We start from the raw sequence: 19,431 nt of genomic DNA on the forward strand, positions 1-19,431 counted from the left end.
TTCCTTTTGACAACATTTAACATAAAGGTTTTATTGGGAATAATTCTGGCTTAAGGTTTTGAAACGTAATCCCTTTCAGCACAACACCTCTTAGGTAAGTAAAAATGTCATTATTCTGAGCTTTTCTTACCTGCCACTGCTATAATTACTGAAAAACAAGGAGAAAAAACTTTAAAAACAAAAACAAAACCCCAGTTCTTATTTAGTGTGCTTACTGCACGTGACTGAAACTTGTTCTACAGTTGCAGTAGTGAAAACATACAGGAAATGTTACTGCAGTGGTGTCATATCTTCACATGAATGTGTTCATACAACAGGCTGGGTAACATTGCCATCTATTTTAAATGGAAAACCTTTGTGGTTGTTTTTTTTTCCCTCCCTAAAGCGGAAAAGAATGGGAGTTGTAACTTCAAAATGAAACAGTAATGGGTGGAAAAAGCAGAAAAACATGCAGCAAAACAAGCACGTCTGTGAGGAATCGATATGCTTACCTTCTGGGCCTCTGCAATTTCTTTTCCCAAGCTAATGGCATAGCAGATCTGAAATCAGAAATGTGCGTAAAGTTCAGGTTTTTGTTATTGGTTTTGCTGCTTAATCAGGATTAAATCGGAAGTATCAGTGCAAACTTAAATAGGGGTGTGAAAGGAGAGGCAGAATACTACTTCACTGTAGTATTGCATAGAAACAAAGTATTTTAACAAACGTTATGCAAACCTTTTCTCCTTCTGTGTTGCTCTCAAAAACATATGCACTCATGGATTCTTCTCCTGGGGTCTCACGGAGGTGGACCACAAAACCAATGAGTCTCTTGTTATCCTGATGAGCAGCAAACTGAGTCACAGTGGCAAGTTCAAACTGGAAAATTGTAATAAAAGCCTTTTTTAATCAGCATGTAGCTGGTTTGGTCAAGAGCTCAGGCTCATGGGCCTACGCATTCAATGCTGTGATAGAAAAGCAGATTCAAAACAAAGTTACTTACGCTGGCTCGTGTAACTTGCGTTTGAGGATCTATTAATCTGTAATTACGCGTAGGGGAAAAAAAAGTAGATGTTTTTAGAGCAATTCTTATCAGTAACATCAAGGTGCTCTATAATTATAAGGCAATCAGTGTATCAGTTTTACTGGTGAGGAAACTTATGCATCAAATGTTTTATTGTGATTTCAAGTCAGTCAATGGCAAAGAATAACTCTAGACCAACTCCCAGCTGCATAACCTGTTGGTCACATCGACCTTTGGAATCACCAGTTTGGTGAGCATCCAGTGGGCAGAAGCTAATGCTGTATGTGTGCTATGAACATGTGCTCCAGTTGAAATCTTGTCCAAGCATACTCTACGGTGACACTACTGACAACAGGACAGAGCATTGCTCTTCTGCTGTTACGAGATGTAAGGTAAGAGAATCTTTCAATGCTTTTTTTTTTTTCTCCCCAGTGTATTCGTAGGATTTTACAGCCCCACTGCCCCCTCCACATTTTGGCAGGATGTTCTTAGACCTGAAGACAGGAGGATATTCTTTTAAGTGAAGTCAATCTCAGGGTCTCTCTCCCTTGAAGGTGCATTTCTTGGAGAGGGAGAAAATCCTCATCCCAAGTTTCATGAAGAAAACAGCATACTGACATGGGATAAGTAATGACAATTTTGCAGTACCTCAGGTTCTTGCTGGTGACCATGAGATGAGACTCAGTCATACGGAATATGTTATGGATCGCACGAGCAGCTAACACTTGTCTCATGGCTTCATAAATCACCTCGCTTGTGTTGTCTGACTGAACAGCCATGGATCCTAAAAACCGAACGACGAACATCTGCTGCAAGAGCGAATCTGGAAGATAAAAGGCATAACTTCTCTCATGTGCTGCTTCCATTTCCTAGTAGTTGGAAATATCGATGGAGTCACTTTCTTTGCCCTTGGAAAAACAGAGATAAACATATAAACACGTGGGTGGTGGTTGCCTTCTAGGTGCCAGGTGCTGCTCTGACCCAGTTTTAAGCTGCCTCAAGTGGCAGCATCACAAAGAATGCTACACTTCAGCTGTGCTATGGCAATCCAGCTGAGACACAGCAGGCACCGGGCATTGCACACTGCCATGTCCTGCAGCGGCTCAAGGTGCTGCTGATGGTGTAGAGGTGCCTGCTTCTCATAGCCCCTCTGTGAGCCATCCTACTTTGCAGTGGGCCAGCAGATCTAAGGAGACCAAATCTTTTTGCCTGTAAACTTTCGAAATAAACCTAATTTGCAATACAGCTTGGACTGTCGAAGAGGAAAGTGTTTGGATTCACAGGCAGCGATATTTAACAGACAGGCTTCTGAAACACAACCAGCTTTAACTATACTATGGGTTGCTGCTCCTGCTCCATGATGCCACGTGCTTTCATTAAGAGACACTGGAGAAGGCTGAATTAAGCCTGAGATCATGGCTGCTTTTATCTGGGAAAATGAAGCACTGACCTTCCTCCTCATCTTTGCTACCATCTTCAGACTCCCCAAATGGGTTTGCACGCCTGTGAAAGAAGAATGGAAACTATCATGATAGATTCTGGTCACCACATATAAATGCTGTAACACCTGATACTTCCCTCCAAAAATCACACTGCTAACGTGAGAAATCACCATCTCTGACCTTACCTGCCACCTCTATTCTGGTCCAGGAATTCTGTGGCAGGTAGTACAATATCAAACTGAATCGGTGTTCCAAGAGCAATAAGTTGCGTGGAGTCCTGAATGCCAGCTGATTCACTGGGAGTTGTTTTACCATTGTCTGTATTCTTTACATTCTGGCTAAAATTAAAAAGGGAAAAAAAAAAATTAATCAGTGCCACATTTGTGCTTTGGAAGGGAGACAAGATTATCCCAAGATCCAAAGTGGATTGAAGCAGTATTCATTGACATAAACGAGTATTACTGAGGTCTAATGTAAAATCTGTCCTATTTTTTATAGCTACAATTATTTAGAAACAAATAAATTGTTGGTATATTAAACTCTAGTGCAGATCAACTGTATGTGGACTGACTGCCAGGAACATGCTGCTGTTTGCCTCCCTGCCCTCTGGTGGCCATATTTGCAGTCTGGTGACCAGTTCAAAGAGCAGAGACTCGGAACTTATTTCTGAACAGGCGAATCCTGGCCAGTTTTTGAGATCTTTTATGGCCACAAGCAATGCAATAATTAAGAAGTGTCACATACAGATCTCTTCCTGCATCTTCTTGAAAGACTGGACTTGAATGAGCACATGAGAACAACAGTAATTATTCTGACAGCACAGTGAGGCATCCTCCTGTGACGGACTGACAGGAATTAGTTGAGATAATGTGCAAGAATATTTCAGTGTACAATGGGAGCTCTGCTGTATTATCCACATCACAAGTTGTTCCTTTACTGTGCTGTGGAACAGTAAGTTACCCTCGACACTTTGCATCTCTTCTGGCTTTCAGCAGGTCGCTTCAGAAAGAACTTGCTGGAACACATAAGATAGTAAAGGCAGGGACTAGACAGGACCTTCTCCTGGGTGACTGCTGCCACATGAAAGGAGTGTGACCGAGCAGGCAGCAGCCTCATGTCCATGAAAGTGAGTGCAGTACCTGGGATGGTGAGCTTCATGTTTTTTTGCAAAGCTAGTAATGGGAGTCACTGCCTGTAGGGCTGTCTGATTTAACTTGATTGCAGCTGCCTAGGAAAACAAAACAGAACAGAGCAACATTGGATGCACTGTCACGTAATGAACAACAGTAAAGCAAATGGTAAGGAATGGACTGAAAAATGGCAACAATCTCCCACCTCTGGATTGTCGGTGAGATAGATCTGTCTGGAGATGTTGTTGATGGCACAAATCCACTAGAAGGCAAAAAATGAAAGCTGAACACTTCGCGCTCACATTCATACAAGAATGACAACATTTAGACAATATTTTTACCTCCTCGTATTCCTTCCTGCTTTCTGCTTGAAGAGTTATACCCCTAGAATTCAAACACACTGTATCAGTGCTAGCAGTGGACAGAAGGACTCCCAGTCTTACAGTGTCAATAGACCATGTCTCCATTAATTTTTAAAGGAACAAAAGTCACAAACAGGCTGCAGCTAAAGGATGCTGCCTTTGCCCTTCAGACACTTGTTGGGGAAGATGGGAATGAACACGCTCTCAGTTAACAACTTTCTAGAAACCCAGGAAGGCCTGCTATTACAGCAAGCAAGTTTTACATGAAACAATATCTGAACAGGCAGGTGTGACTGGCTGTGCTCAATAGAGCCTGTCTCTCATACGTTTTGCCTGTAGGAGTAGTGATCTGAAAGCAGTATCTTCTGTCTTCGCAGTCCACAGCCATAACAGAGCAGTTGTCCAGGTCCTGAATCAATCCTCCAGCTACTGCTCCCCTCGGCTGACACATCAAGTTGCCACCTTGGGTGAAGAAATACAGTCTTTCCCAAGTTGTAGTCACCAGCCCTGTTTTACTAAAAAGAAGATGCAATGATAAAAACTCATTACTATTTAAAAATGACTCGCCGTGACCTAAAGAAACTTCAAAGGTACCCTGAACTTTATGTTCAGGCGTGCAAAATTTTTAATGATGAAAAGTAAAATCAACACCTATTCCTAGCAGAGATTAATTCTTAGTCTAAGTTGAAGAATTAATCTCATAGAATGGTTGAGGTTGGAAGGGCTGTTTAAGATCATCTAGTTCTAACCCTCCTGCTACAGGACATCTCCCACCAGATCAAGTTGCTCAATCCGGCCTGGATGGGGCTTTCTAATTCTAAACATCCCAAGGTAAGAAGATTCTCTGCAGTATCTCCAAGTTATGGAATGCATGAGTTGTTAGCACTGGGTAGCTAACATGAAATACTATCAAGCTTGATTAAAAAAAAAAAATTAAAAAATATTTATTTTCAAGCTGATGAGCAGCACAAGCAATTTTGGAACAGAGACATTGTAAGCGTCTTCTGCAGTATCTCAAAGCTTATCTGCCTTGTATGAAATCCCTTCTGTTATATTGTGACCCAGCACTCAGAATGCTGCTAGAAATCCTAAGTATCCAATACAAGAAAAACAAGAAAAGAATATTTTAAGTAAGAGAGAAATCAACTTTTTTTTTCAGTTACAAAGACCAGGTCACCCTATGTCCCTAACTTTGCTGCTGTATACACAGCTCCTCTGAAAGGTACTGGAAGATTTTATTTGGAAACTCTGCAGAGGTAACTCTGTGTATGGCATACATTTAACCTGTATGGTCCATAAAACTTGTATTTATGCAAAGGAGGCGGCTTATGAAACCTTATGTTAAATACAAAAGATAGCTGTTCTCTGTAACTAGTTTGTTTTCCTGAGCCCTAAGAACTGGGAACAATCTGAGCCCAGACATACAGGCTTCTAACTTTTACCCAGCTAATCACAGAAAATCATCCCTGAAGGCAAATTCAACCAGAAGTAAAATTCTGTTTTTGGGGAAATTGTATCAAATGCCTCTAATTGGGTTTAAGCTTCTCAAACACTTTTTCGGAGGTGACAGAGACACTTAGGAGTTGAAGGATAAAGCTACCACAGCGATTCAGGAGCCTAAAGCATCATTATCTGAGCAGTCTTGAAGACCTAAAAAACCCAATAATAAAGCAACTAGTCAGCAATTACAGAAAGCAGCAGGCAGCAACAACTGTCTTACTTTCTAAGATTAAGGTAGCCAGCCTTCTGGATGAGATTCCTATTGATAGCAGGTGAAGTTACATCAGAGTCTGGGGTGTAAACAGACTCATTAACTGAAATTAAGTCCTGCTGGGATATCCTCATTTTTTCAGCTTCGGCATCCAACTCTCCCTGAATGCTGAGAAACAAAACAAAACAAATTCAGAGCCACCATTAGTCAGTTCATAGCAGGATACAGATAACATCTGTGACCCAAGATGAACAAAAAATATCAGCTGAGAATATATATGAATCCATTTAAATGTATAAAGAGGACCTTGCCAAGCTGCCCAATGGGCAAATGAGAACCTCGTGAAGTTCAGCAAAGGCAAAGTCCTGTCTGGGATGGAGAAACCCCATGCAACAGTGAACACCAGGAGGCATCTGAGTAGAAAGATTTCAGTAAAGGACCGAAGGTCCTGCGACACAAACCAGCACCATGCTCCTAAGGAAAAAAAAAATGCCAGCTACATCTTGGGCTGCATGAGCAATAGTACAGTTAGCAGCTCACTGAAGTCATAATTCCCACCTATCCAGTGGTTTGTGAGCCTCCCATAGGACACTGTGTCTAGTTTTGGTGCCCCAGAACATGAAAATCAGAAACAAAGAACAAGACAGCCAGGAAAGCAGAGCACGTGGCATGAGAAAAGGCTGTAGAATTGTTTTCCAGCCTTATGACATGAAGATGAAGAGGAGCTAGCTTAATAACCTAGTGACAGAGAACAAAGCAGATGGAGACAGATGGAAGCAGCCCTTCTTGGAGGTGTTCAGTGTTACATGAAAGACAATGGACACAAGCTGTAGCAAAATACTGTACATGTGAGATAGAAAGAGACTCAAAGTTCAACTGGATACAGCCTTGGGCACTCTGCTCAAGCAGGTCCTGCTCTCAGCAGGTGACCAGATGAGATCACCTCTCAAGGGCCACACTGCAGCAGCTGTCCTAGGACTTCCAGAGAAACAATACCAGTAAATGCTTGATTTCTTTTTAAACTTTACCAAAATTATCACAGTCACTGAAACATAAGGGGTGGAAGGGACCTGTGGAGATTATCTACTCCACTCCTGCTGCTAAAAGAGATTCCCTAGAGTAGGTTCCTAAGATATTAGGAAAACTTATGGGGTAGGAAGATAAGAGTTTTTGTCACTGCTCACCTTAGAAGGCATTTAAGACTGGACACCTATGCTTTAAGCATCTTTTACCCCTATTTGCTGCCCTTCTGGAGTACATGAGTATGTGATATAGGCTGTACAGAGCCTGTATTTCATAAAAACAAAACTGCCCCAGCATCTTTGGAGTTCCTGAGACTAAAATCCTCTTCCTAAGGCCTTTCTTATCTTCAGGATAGAAAGGTAGGAAAACCTGTCAATTCCATATACACTTCTGTGGCAGCTAGCCCAAATGGTTAGTGAGAGTATTCCAATAGTTTATCCTTTCTAATGTGTTTTGACACTGCTAGCAGTATTTACTATATAGATTAATATACTTCTAAACATGAAGAGTCAGTTTCACAGTCAGCTTAAACAGACTCAAGACTACATCAGTGCTGAAATTCTCTATCTGCAGTGGCTCTCCTCAGCTTGTTCCAAAGGAAAACAAATCTTACAAAAAGCTTTCAGTTTGATTAGCAAGCAGAGCTGACTCACGGAGGCCTTGTGATCCCCAGCACTAAAGGAGGAAAGGAGGGGGCAGCACGTTTTTCAGTGGCTGTATAACCTTTAGTTATGAAACCATGTCCTGTGTCAGTAAGTGCTTACTGCACCAAGCCATTCACAATTCTGTGAGCTCCTCTTTGGGGTTTTCCAAAGACGTCACACAACTGCACCAGTTACATTTGAGTTGCCCTTTCCAGCTTTGCTGCCTAACAGAAAAACATCGAAACCAGACCCAGACAAATACAGCAGTCTATTTTTGCTTCCATTCAGTGTTGTGTCTTATCTAGAACACAGATGCCAGACTTTTCAACAAGTGCTTATTCTACAGTGATGATCCAGTGATGAGATTCTCCCCGTGCCTGTAAGACACAGGCAACGTGCCTGCTCTTAATGAAGGGCACTACTTCAAGGGAGCTGAAAGCCCATCCTCCAAATTGTACAAACACTATGCAGAATGTAGAGGAATTTAACTCAGAATTGAGCTTGGAAAGAGACATAAATAAGCATAAAGTTATAGGATATAAAAAATGATTTAGAGAAAGACGGTCTCCTACACAGGGAGATTACTTATAGCACTGTTCTCAAATTAACAAGAATGCATTATTTAAGATGCCACCAAGTCAGAATAAGTAATGATTTGGATATACTCCAGTATGAAAGGTATGAAGCTATAAAGCAAACAGTTCAGTTCAGTGTTCCTGCTGATTTAAAATAAATGATGAGTGTTCTCTCAAATGTGATGATGTTTTAAATGTAAAGTTTACAACATTTACAAGGACTTAATTATAATTAAAGTCAATCTTCACAAGAACAGAGGATGACAAAGAGAGGGAACAAGGAAGAAAGGATCTCGAGAGCAGAAGCACAAAAGTGGGGCAGTTTATTGCAGTAGGTACTTAAACAAAGCAGGCTGAACGCAGTGAGCCTGGATGTGATAAGTTCTGTCTCTAGGGCAAGGAGCTTTAATTACCCTGTGTAGCTACAACACCAAACACTACGAGTCCTAAATGCTTATTCAGAAGGTTGCTGTAAAAACAATCTGTGATTATTATTACAGAAGAGCCAAAAAGTATAAATACCTCTAATTCAGAATGCACTTTCCTTTCATTATATTAATTCTATTAACCCATTTCAAGCCCAAATGTCATGCTTTTGTGTTCATGAAGAGACACTGTGGTATAGGAAAGCATCTGAATGCTTCCCTGGCTACACTGTAAAAATACTCCTCAGTGCACTGACGGTACTTTCCTTTATGTGCACAAACATCCCCCCTCCTTTCCACTTGCTGCTGTACCAAAGCACATCCAACAGTGCAGCACAAGCACGGAAGCACTCTCCTGTGTCACAAACAGTGGCACTATCTATTACGTGCGAAAGGTTACAGTGCTATTACTCAGAATTCAAAGGAACAAACAGAAAGAAATGAAAGTATTACGTCACCTCTGAACCATGTCAGAAACAGATGTCAAAAAGCTGTCCAATCTTTTGGAAAACATCTCCGCTCCTTTCTTAAAAAAGTTGATCTGAAAAATATAAAGAAGGGACACTGGAAGTCACCTCTGTTCTGGCAGACACATAACAGATTGTGGGGGCTGCGTTAACACTGATCCCATTGTGACTGATGCTTTGGGCTGGCAAAATAATGGCTAAAACAACCGTGTTGCCTTTCTTTTGCTTTTCTCTTTTGCACCTTTCCACGCTCTCGTATGCCCTTTTTCGCACATAAGCTATTGGCTGCTGAAGGTATGTTTGCAATGAACTTGCTGACTGACCACAAAGAGGGAACAGGCAGCCTGCTCCCACACTGGCACCATGCAGAATTAGGTCTGTGGTGTTATAAGTCCACTGCACACTGCATGCAATGACACCTTATCAACAGGAATGGGATGTGAATCATCCATTAGATTTAGTGACCAACCTGGAAATCTCTGAAGTCAGTCAGGAAAATGATGAAGTGCTAGCACACATCTCCAGAGCAATCAGTTCTATAGCTTTACCATGGATTTTGTTCTACTAAAGGAACTAAAATAAAGCCACAAAGACCAAAGTGTGCTTTTTACTGAGGAAGCTGCATTCACCTTGCCACTATGGCTCAGCCAGCATTCAACAGTGCAGCCACACAGTTCCATGTAGGCTTTATCTTGGATTCTTGCTCTGGGGCACACTAGGAACACAGACATGGCTTGTGGTGTGTGTGTGTAATTAATTAGTTTTATGGGTAACATTTAGCAAACTGTTCTAGAAAGAAATGCAGAAACTTCAAAACAATTACTTGCAGTTAAGCAGTTTATTTAACACAACACTACTCGTGATTCCACTCATTTTCCCTAATTCTGGGTCATAGGATTCCTCTTACTCACATCTCAGATTTCTGCAACTATATGCTTGGCCACAGACTCCCTTTACAAAGGAGAGAAAGTAGACTCTCTTCAAGAATGCTTCACCTATTATTTCAGAAGCCTACTGCAGGAGGGAAGAACACTGCATTCCACTGACAATAATGAGGGATTGGCGTGTCCAGTTTAGACTTTGAGGACAGTTTTCAGTCAAGTAAATCCTGTACATTAGCCATTACTTGTAAAAATTCCTTATGTTCTGCTCTTCATTTGGAAATGTGAAGTACTAGCCACATGTTTTGAATCATTCATAAAGAAAATACATAGTTTAAAAACTGAAGAGTGATTCTCATTTAAACATCATGATTTAAACATCAAAATCAACTGGCTTCTGGCCATTCTGACTTTCCTGCACAAAGCACTGGGATATGGCAGTTTTTCCAGATAAAGGAAGTTGTTTGGCTTCCACAAAAGGGAAACTGGTGCAGTTCTTTTGCTCAGGATAAACAATTATAAAACAAAGAAGCAGTATCAACTACCATGGTGGGAAAAGTGACTGAATTCTCATTAAATACCTATTTTATACAGAGAACATTACCAGCAAGAATGCACTGGCTTATTAATCCTCCTAACATCCTGGAGAGTCAAATTAACAGTATTAATGCCTCATCTCACAGTTTTGAGAAATGTGTGTTCAGCCATTACCACAAATTGCTGGCAGAATGAAGATTAGACACAAGATTTCCCAGCCTCCCAGTCCACCCTACAGTTCTGTTCTTCTAGTTCTCCAGGGCATGCTCTGTTCCTTGTGGTGTGCACTCCTCATCAGTATGCTGAGCATTATGTGCCAGGAGGGGGAATGCTACATAGGAGAGTTTGTGCAGACAGTGACTAAACAGCAGAAGTAAATGCTGTTGCACTGAAAGCTGTGAAAGAATTAACCCCAAGCAGATTTTGCATACCAGTGTACAGTATGTTCCCCCCCCCCACTGCTATCTCTCTTTGATACCTAAACACTGAACTACTTGTCACAAATGTAAACAGCTGTTAGAACCCAGGCATGCTGAATAAAGTTTTGGGTTATTTGTCTCTGTTTTCATTTGTCAGTTCTCGTAAATTGATCAATCCAGAGCTGCAGTGTTTTACTTTTCCCAGGGAGAGGCCTAACTGTAGTTTTATTGTCCATACCTGTCCTCTTGTATATCCTAGCATAGGTTCCATCATTGCCACTCTCTTCCTGTACTGCAGAGCATTCAGGGCACAGTAATATTGCAGAGATGAAAGATGCTGCTTTCTCCTTGCATTCGCCACTTCTTTTGCCACTTCTGCCTTATGCTAAACAAAAATTGGTAAGTAGGTTGACAAATTATTACTGTGCCTAAGGATACATTTACTGATCATTTTCAAGTTATCTTTAGACAAGGTTCATTACAGAAGGTTCATTAACATGAAGGATGAGAAACTAACATAAGAAATCCAAAACCCAAATCAACTTTAAGCCCTGCTCTGTAAAAATACTTAAGCATTTGGGCAGTCCCTGTGGTTATTAACTACAAAACTACCACAACTAATATTCTGGATCTGATCTCAATGCAAGAGATTTGTTTGCAGCTCAGATCACAACCCAAGCTTCCAAATGCAGAACACAGAGATGAATAATTCATAATATGCTGTATCACATTCTGTTCTGCAATGCACACCCTTTGAAGGACCATCCTGTAGACCTGAAGCCCTCAGCATAGGGCCATTACACATTTCTGGCATATAGAGGCATTATTTTGGAACAGAGGTCCAGTGGGCAGGGAAGAAGAAACGTAGAGCAACCCCACCAACACAGTTTGGTGTGCCACAAGTGACAGCTTACAGGCAGATGTAGAACAATGGGATGCTTTATAAATAGCAGGCACAAGGCTTTGAGACACTCTTTGCAATGAATTGCACCCAGTGATACAGCATCACCACATCAGCTGTAAAACAGTAGGCCTATACAAGTCCATTTATAGTCATTTGGCTATTTGCCTGAAGAGATCTTCTGGACTGCAAGGGCTGTAGTTCAGCAACACTTGCCTAGCTTGGAGAAACAGGTATAACTGCTGAATTCACGTCTAAAAGCTTTGTGTCTGCTTACAAACTAGATCACCAGTCCTCCAGAGCTACTGTGAATTTAACTGATGAACTCTCCAAAGTTCATAAGTTCATGTGAGGATTCACTACAGTGATGAAGACAGAACGGTTGATGAAAACTCCTTTTCCCTTTCAAGTTCTTTACCTTTTCATTTTCTTTCCTTTTCGGTAACCTGCTATACTTTGCCATGGACACGTCATGTTCTGTAGACAAGGAATATTATTCTTTTAGAAATGTGATGTGTGTGTGCATAGATTAAAAATGTCTTCTGTGATATAACAGGTGCATATCATTAGAAACAAACGAAACTAGGAAACATACCAGTGCTGGCAAGGCCAAAAAGATCCTTCAACGTGCTTACTTCTGAAAAAGAGAAATTGAATATTCAAAGTAGAAACTGCTGTAAACACTTGGTTCAACTGAAATCACTGATGGCATGCTTAATGCCTATCGTTCCAACCCTTTCAAAGCAGAGTGTCATGCCTGTCTTCAAAATTATTATATACCAGATCAGTTGCAAGACAAACAAACAGGCAGACAGGAAAGTAAGAGTTGAGTTAGTTTACTTGATAGAGAAAGTTGTCACTGTGAAAAAGATTCCATATCTGTCAACGTAGTTTACCCAAAGAAGCACCATTTCACTATGCTTGCTATCACAAAAAGCCCATGTCTATCAGCAGTTCTGAACATCCTGACAAAGTTTACGTGCTATCAAGAAATTTAACACAGTCCCAGTGACACGTGACCTAAGCCCCTTTCATGTGCGTAATTTTCTCCATCAACATGGAACTTCTTTTGCTACTCTCTGTGAAAACAAGTTGTTATCCAAAACATCTGATTGCCACCTATGATGTTGATGTGGCAAACATTGGCCACCAGTTTCTCAGGCAGGTAGAAGAGATGACTCAGGTGACTCAACTTTGAAAAGCACAGGGTACAAACTGCTCTCAGTGCTCATGTTCAGTGTACATTGTAACTGGCAAAATCCTTCTCAAAAGGCTACAAAGCAAACACATTCAGAAGACATGACATTATGCAACTGTGAAAAGAAACATGGTACAACTGTAGGATGTTGTCATGGTCTCTGATTATTTGTAACAGTCTATTCACAAATCAGCTTCATGCCAGCTCTGTCTCCTCAGAACACGTCCACATGATTCCAATGTAGAATGATACAAATTCCTTCCAGGTCTGACTAACTTGCACCTAAAGGTTTCTACAATATTCAATTCATAACAAGATCAGAAGTTTAAAAAAAAAAAAAAACCAAAAAAAAAACCACCACAGTAATCTTCTCTGTTTCCACATTTAATCCTATGATGAAATTTCAACATGACCAGTCCTCTAACAAAAACGCTTCTCTACATGTAATGAAAAACAGTGACCAGCTCATGGACAGGTAGAATGAATAAGATTTTGACATCTAGGGAAGTTAAGTAAACTTTCATTATTTCTTATGAAGCAGCTGAGGCTTTGGTTTCTGTCTTTTCTGTCTCCTTTTATGAACAAGGAACAAAATCCCTACAGATGGGAACAGATTCACTGTATCGGTTGAAGCCACATTAAGGAGGTGTTAAAGCCTTTATAGAGCCAACATCTTGCCATCCAAATACTGCTACATATTCATGACACTATACTGTGAACAACATATCCATTTTTATAACAACCTTGATGTCTCTGCAGTTTCAAATGAGATTCTATGATATAAGGAAACTAAACTACCCACTATTTAGCTGCAGGGTTCTGGGTTGCTTTTTGTCTCCCGTCTCATGATGTCTTTAAGAAGCATATAAGCAGGAGAGTAAATTTAGCATGAGAATTGCTTGTTTTTCTTTAATTCTGCAGTAAGAACTCACGTTCCTGCTGCATGAGTAGGTTACAGTGTCCTTGAAAGAATTTGTTTCTTGAAATTCCACCCAACATTTGCACTATTGCTTTGCTGTTTAAGTACGGAACTTCCAAGTTTGTGCAACTGAATTACTTGGAACTATCGTGTATGGCAGGGACTTCAAGAGACTAACTGCTTAAAAGGGAGGGGACATATTATACTGTGAAGTTAGGAAAATATTCCTGCTTGTGCTTTTCAAACAATCCCAGACTTCTGTGGAGGGATTAATGTTGTTTGCAAACAAGATTCACTGCTAAATTTCTCCGTTTTAGGCAACCAAATTGTCACTGGCATCAACAAAACTATGCTTGTGTAAAAGTGCAGTGACACAACAGAGAACAAGGTTGTGTATTTCCAAACTTCACCCAGCCAAGGCATAATGTGTATGTGGTGAAATTGCACTGTTTACATCTGAGTAGCAGTATATGTCAATGCAATTCAGCAGGGAAAAAAAGGAAAATGAGAAAAACCCCACAACTTCAGTGTGGATTATCAAAAAGAACAAATACTTATATGGGACTCTATGACTGTGCCTCAGCTTATTACAAAATAAGCAAGAAGAAATACCAAGAGGAAAATGAAAATTTACAATACAACTTACCTGTGAGATCCTTCTCCCGAAATTGTATTATTGGGAGAATCATTGTGTCTGCAAGCTGTTTTGCCAATTCGGAATGGAGAACATTGAGCTGAAACAGAGAACAGAGGAATGCTCTAAAACACAACACAATTAACAAGAGTAACACACACTGTCTGTGTTGAACTCTCTGTAGCCAGTGTTGATACAGGCTGTAAGGCATGTTTGTTAACTTTAATCACAAGTAGTAAAAAGTTCTTAGCAAATCTTTCGTCAAGAAAAATTATGTCAGGTCTTCTGGTGGATTTATATTTCCACCATTTGGGATCAGAAATATTGCAGCAAGACTGCCAAGCATCACCACTATTCACAGAACTACAGAATTGTTTAGTTTGGAGGCATCTCTTGATATCATCTGCTCAAACTCAAGCAGTGTCAGCTAGAGTGGGCTGCCTGGGCCCATGTCAAGTCAGGTATTGAGTAACTTCACAGATGAACGCCTCTACACTATTATTTGTTCTGGCCTTACCCAAGCCTTTTCCAAGGCACTAAAAATCCACGAGCAGCAAACATCAAGTGGTTTATTGAAATTCTGCTGTTGGGCTTTATATGGGTTCCTTTGGAAATTCATGTCAAACGCACCTTAACACCACCTAAAAAACTCAGCTGCTGATCACATTAGTAGAAAAATGACACTCGTGGCTACAGACCAGTACTTTAGTGATTAAAGCATAATTCTGAGAGACAGATGGGGGTTTTGCCCTAGGTTAATTCCTGCCTACTGTTTTCTAGGGATCCAAGAACTTTCCAGTTCCTACATACTGCGTTAGGGCAGTTCACCATTAATTCTAGTCATTAACAAAATAAGATTGCATGTGTAATCTGCCCTTGCTGATCAGTTTTGGTTAGTCCCTATAGCTCAGAGTAACAAATCCACTTCTGCGACCACAATCTCTCCCCATTCACGAGGACTGCCCAGGACACAATCACAACAAGGGGCAACATTCAACTTTCACAGCATTTTCCTTTTCTTCCCTTTGTGCGTCTCTAAAATTCAGCAGATGAAGACATATTTTAAAGCATGTTTGACACTGTTTAGGATGAAGGACAGGCTCTTGTTTCAGCAACGGCATGCTGAATCTTAAATGGGTTGTGACAACTATCAATCACACTGCTAGAGCACCTAATATGGGATTCTGCCTTATACAGACACAATATTCCCTGCACTTGCTCACAGTATCATTCTGAAGGCCTCCAGGCAGATTAGGAAGGATGAAGTCAGCTTTTCTCACCTGACAATACAGACCTTAATGAGAGCAACTCAACACCTATAGACAGGACACCTGGAACAAAGGTTTACGGGCTAGCTAACAGGCTTAAAAGGAGGCTGAGGAATGGAGAAGGCTCTTGTGAGGGAAAATGTGACTGAAAGAACTGAGCAGCAAGGTTCTCTGCTTTCAGCTCACAAAGGGAACAGTTCTCTCGTATCAAGGAAGAAGAAAGTGCTAGTTCTTAACTGCTCATACTTCACAAGACAAATACAAGGCTCATGGCAGTAAATGATCCTTCCAGCTATCTCCTGAGAGCACATGCACAGCAGAAGGCTAAGGGCAAACTTCACCTTTAAGATTCTTCTCATTGTATCCTTGGAGTAATTCATGGGGTGAGCACAGCAGTGCAAATTTTTAACTGTCGTGCATTCATCCACGGGCAGTTCTGGCTCAAACTAAAGCATTTAAAGCTTGAAAAAGTATACGCCATTTTTAAACCAAATGAAATTAAAAATATTTCCAGTCTATTTGAAACATGTCGTGCTTCAGACTCTCTTCTAATCCCCCTACTTAGTAAATTGAGATTTGCTTTGAGAACAGCACATGAGAGGAAGCCACAGATCCAGCTTTGGTGCCCCGCAGAGCTAAAAGCATCACTACTAAAAGGCAGTACTACACTTCTTTCCACCTCTGTTTAAATGACTGTAAAACCCAGGCACAATCTCACCTTCAGTGGGAAGGTTCAGAACCAAAACGGAAAAGACCACCAGAAATAAGCCTCCAATGTTCCATTACCATTGTAATAACAGAATACTGGCAGTTCAAATTACCTCATCCACAACTTTGGAAAAGTAATGAAGGGTGGATATCACTTCTTCATCTCCTTTTCCTAAGGCAAAATGCTGAAAATAGAAACATGCCTTTGGTGAGTATCAACAAAACTGACACAAGAAGTGCTTTACTACATAGGTAAAAGATAATTCTACAGTAAGACTAAATGAAAAAATAGCAACTTTATACATCTCTTTATACTCTGTTTCTCTTGTTCAAAAGTAATAGGTTTTAGACAACATACAATGAATGCTTATTAGGCTCTTTTTAAAATAATAGTCACACAGTAGGAACCAATTAGCTTACATCTTCATAAATTCATTAACTAATAATTTGCACTGTTTTTTTCTTTCTTTTATATTTTAAGATCCTGAGAAGTGACTTAACACTGTTGAACATCTCGAGGCATTTTGCAAAACCCTTCACATGAAATCAAGTAAATCCTGTGGGCTGAGCAATTCTGGAAAGAATGTTTTTTGAACAGGCTTCTCTGCAGGTGCTGAAGGGTAAACCAAAGGTAAGATGTTGAACATACCTGCTTCTCGTAGGCAAGGAGCTGCTTCGAAAGCTGCTGTGTGGCAAGACACATCTCATTCTACAAACAAAAGTTACATATTAACAGAAGTACTTGAAAGTCTGCTGCTTTGCTGTTAATATTATTTCATGAGCAGCTCCTTGACCAAATCTGCAACTACTTACACTGATGTTCAGTTGTACATGAACATTCCCAAAATGCCTGTGTAGAAAAGCAGTAATTAAGACAAACTAAAGGCATAATCAACGCAGCTTTTGAAGTTTAACCTCTTTGAATAGAGGTCAATTTGTTGGGATTTTTTTCTTGCAAGATGGATTCAGAACAACTTTAAATATGTAAGTTGTTGAAACATCCTAAGAATGATTCATATTGGTTAGTCACCTTTCCCCCAAATCTATAAGAACAAGGAGAATCAGTAGATAGCCCTTCTATAAGGTATTCCTGCTTAGGGAATGTACTACAATTTAACTAAACTGCCTGAAGTTGATGCAGGACTACAAAAGAGTGCATAATTCTGTATTCTTACAGCTAAACCCAATTAAAGTATACACACCCTTAAGAGTGAGACAAAGCAAGACTTGTAGGGAAGATGTATAATTTCGTTTGAACTAGCTGGAAAATAAGGAAAAGCATTTGGATATGCCAATTTCTAATTAACATATTCACAACACTAGTATATAAACTGCTATTGCCCTGATTTGTTAGCAGTGACTTAAAAATGAAAAAGTAAAACGGAGCAGGGGGAAATGAGGTCTGCTTTAAACCTTGACAGATCCTTCTCTTCCTTGGTAAAATACAAAACTCATCACTTTTCATTTAAAACTTTACATATTTGGAGGGGGAAATAAAATGTGTTAAGGTCACGTAGAGCTTGTAAAGAGCTCAAGGCAATCTCTGAACTGCTTTAACAGCATTATGCTGGGGCTGGTACAGAAAATGATTAAAACTAGGACAGAGTTTGTGTGTTCCCTCCCTGTGTCCCTCTGAGCAAGCAGAGCTAGCCATCTGGGCCAGAAATTCTGAAACTCTGGCCTCGTGCCACCTCTGACATACTGCTCTACAGCCTGCTGTGCCTGCACCACCATGGCACGCCACAAAGGAGGGTTAATGCAGACAGCAGGCTCATCCCAGTCATTCAGCCAGGCTTAGGTGTGCACAAGAGCACAGAAAGAAAAAAGAGGCATTACCACAGCCTAACTAACTGCAGCAGCTGTATGTGAATGTGCAGCAGAAAAATACCTCTGACCTTCTTAAAACACTGTGGTGGTAACACTCAGAGGAGGCTGAAGATAGCAGAGCAAAGGCCTTCCAAGTCACAAACAGGGTCTGAGCTGGAATTAATCTGGTCCAAACTCAGATCATGTGCACCTCATGACTATTCTCACCACTCTCACAATGATGGATCGGAACTTGTTTCTTGTCTCAGACCAATCACTACGCTTTAAGTAGCAATACTCAGGATTCATGCTGGATCTGCAGGTTGGTTATACAGGTGGGAAGGTTTTAACATGAAAAAGCTTTACACAACCACTTGGCACATAAGTATTTCTGAAGCCAGTGGATGGATAAGGATGTTGTGACTAGTTAACCAGCCTTGTTAAGAGCTCAGGGAAGGATGGGAATAAGCTTTAACTGCCCATCCGCAGGCAGCACAACATCCAAGAAACTCTGCCACCTGCAGAGTGGGAGCTGGCTGGCAAGCAGGGACTTGATGACAGGAGGAGGCTCTCTCTGCGTGGACTGATGACATGAAAAGGGTGTGCTTGTTTGCGTGCGTGTGGCTGGAGCCCAAAGTTGAATTTAAGACTACAGAAAGCAGCAGAAGTTCTCAAGACTGGGATCTCAGCCATGAATACAACCTCAAAGCAGAGTAAGAACTGTAAGAACAGCAAGTCCTCACACAGCAACTGTGGTGCTATGTGCTACTTTTATAGCTGGATGCATGTCAGAAATCTTTTGAAATCATCTGCATTTAGAAATATGCTTTTTCCCCCCTTTTCTTTCCCCACAGAAAGTTGGGCTGACTTGGAGACTACCATTCCACATATTATTCTGCCACATATTAGTTCTGCCCCATTGATGCCAGCAGGACACATTTCTGATGGCTCTTAGTGCACTGATTCTCTGTGCCAAAACACCACCAACCCTATACTCAATCCTGCCCACACAGAGGAGGGAATCCCAGGTCTTGCCTCCTGTTTCCCAACCGTGCCAGACTTTGCAAAGGTGCTTCCATCACATCACACACACAACACAAACACTTGTAAAACAATTCACGTTGAGCCAGTGAAATTAAATGCAGTCACATTGCATAAGGAACAGGAAGAAGGCAAACTGCTCTGCTGACCTAGTGATAATACTGCATTGCTAAACACATTAATCTGGGAAAGTTTGGTTAATCCTCCTCCATTTGTTCCTAATCAGCCTTCTCCTCCCCCCCTCCTCCCCAACTCCCACTACTAATCAGTCTCAAGACTTAAAAGCTATTTGCATTTATTCACTTGGCAGATCCACTGAATCCAGGGAAATCATTTTAAT

At 40.8% G+C, this 19,431-nt stretch overlaps 1 protein-coding gene across 1 annotated transcript in view; it reads right to left on the bottom strand.

Moving 5' to 3' along the window:
* Positions 1 to 19,431, bottom strand: part of APPL2 (adaptor protein, phosphotyrosine interacting with PH domain and leucine zipper 2) — a 32,164-nt gene that overhangs the window by 1,654 nt on the left and 11,079 nt on the right. Inside the window, exons 3-20 of the mRNA XM_052668595.1 lie at positions 16,894 to 16,953; positions 16,358 to 16,429; positions 14,281 to 14,368; positions 12,113 to 12,154; positions 11,936 to 11,994; positions 10,855 to 11,001; positions 8,771 to 8,853; positions 5,655 to 5,813; positions 4,261 to 4,449; positions 3,914 to 3,956; positions 3,778 to 3,834; positions 3,582 to 3,670; positions 2,628 to 2,780; positions 2,451 to 2,503; positions 1,649 to 1,823; positions 980 to 1,016; positions 715 to 855; positions 492 to 539 (exon numbers count right to left, since the gene is read on the bottom strand). Coding sequence (XP_052524555.1) covers positions 492 to 539; positions 715 to 855; positions 980 to 1,016; positions 1,649 to 1,823; positions 2,451 to 2,503; positions 2,628 to 2,780; positions 3,582 to 3,670; positions 3,778 to 3,834; positions 3,914 to 3,956; positions 4,261 to 4,449; positions 5,655 to 5,813; positions 8,771 to 8,853; positions 10,855 to 11,001; positions 11,936 to 11,994; positions 12,113 to 12,154; positions 14,281 to 14,368; positions 16,358 to 16,429; positions 16,894 to 16,953 — 1,695 coding nt within the window. The remainder of the gene's footprint in view (positions 1 to 491; positions 540 to 714; positions 856 to 979; positions 1,017 to 1,648; positions 1,824 to 2,450; positions 2,504 to 2,627; positions 2,781 to 3,581; positions 3,671 to 3,777; positions 3,835 to 3,913; positions 3,957 to 4,260; positions 4,450 to 5,654; positions 5,814 to 8,770; positions 8,854 to 10,854; positions 11,002 to 11,935; positions 11,995 to 12,112; positions 12,155 to 14,280; positions 14,369 to 16,357; positions 16,430 to 16,893; positions 16,954 to 19,431) is intronic.

This window comes from Tympanuchus pallidicinctus, unplaced genomic scaffold (assembly GCF_026119805.1).
Source record: "Tympanuchus pallidicinctus isolate F22 unplaced genomic scaffold, pur_lepc_1.0 scaffold8, whole genome shotgun sequence".
NCBI classification, from domain to species: Eukaryota; Metazoa; Chordata; class Aves; order Galliformes; family Phasianidae; genus Tympanuchus; species Tympanuchus pallidicinctus.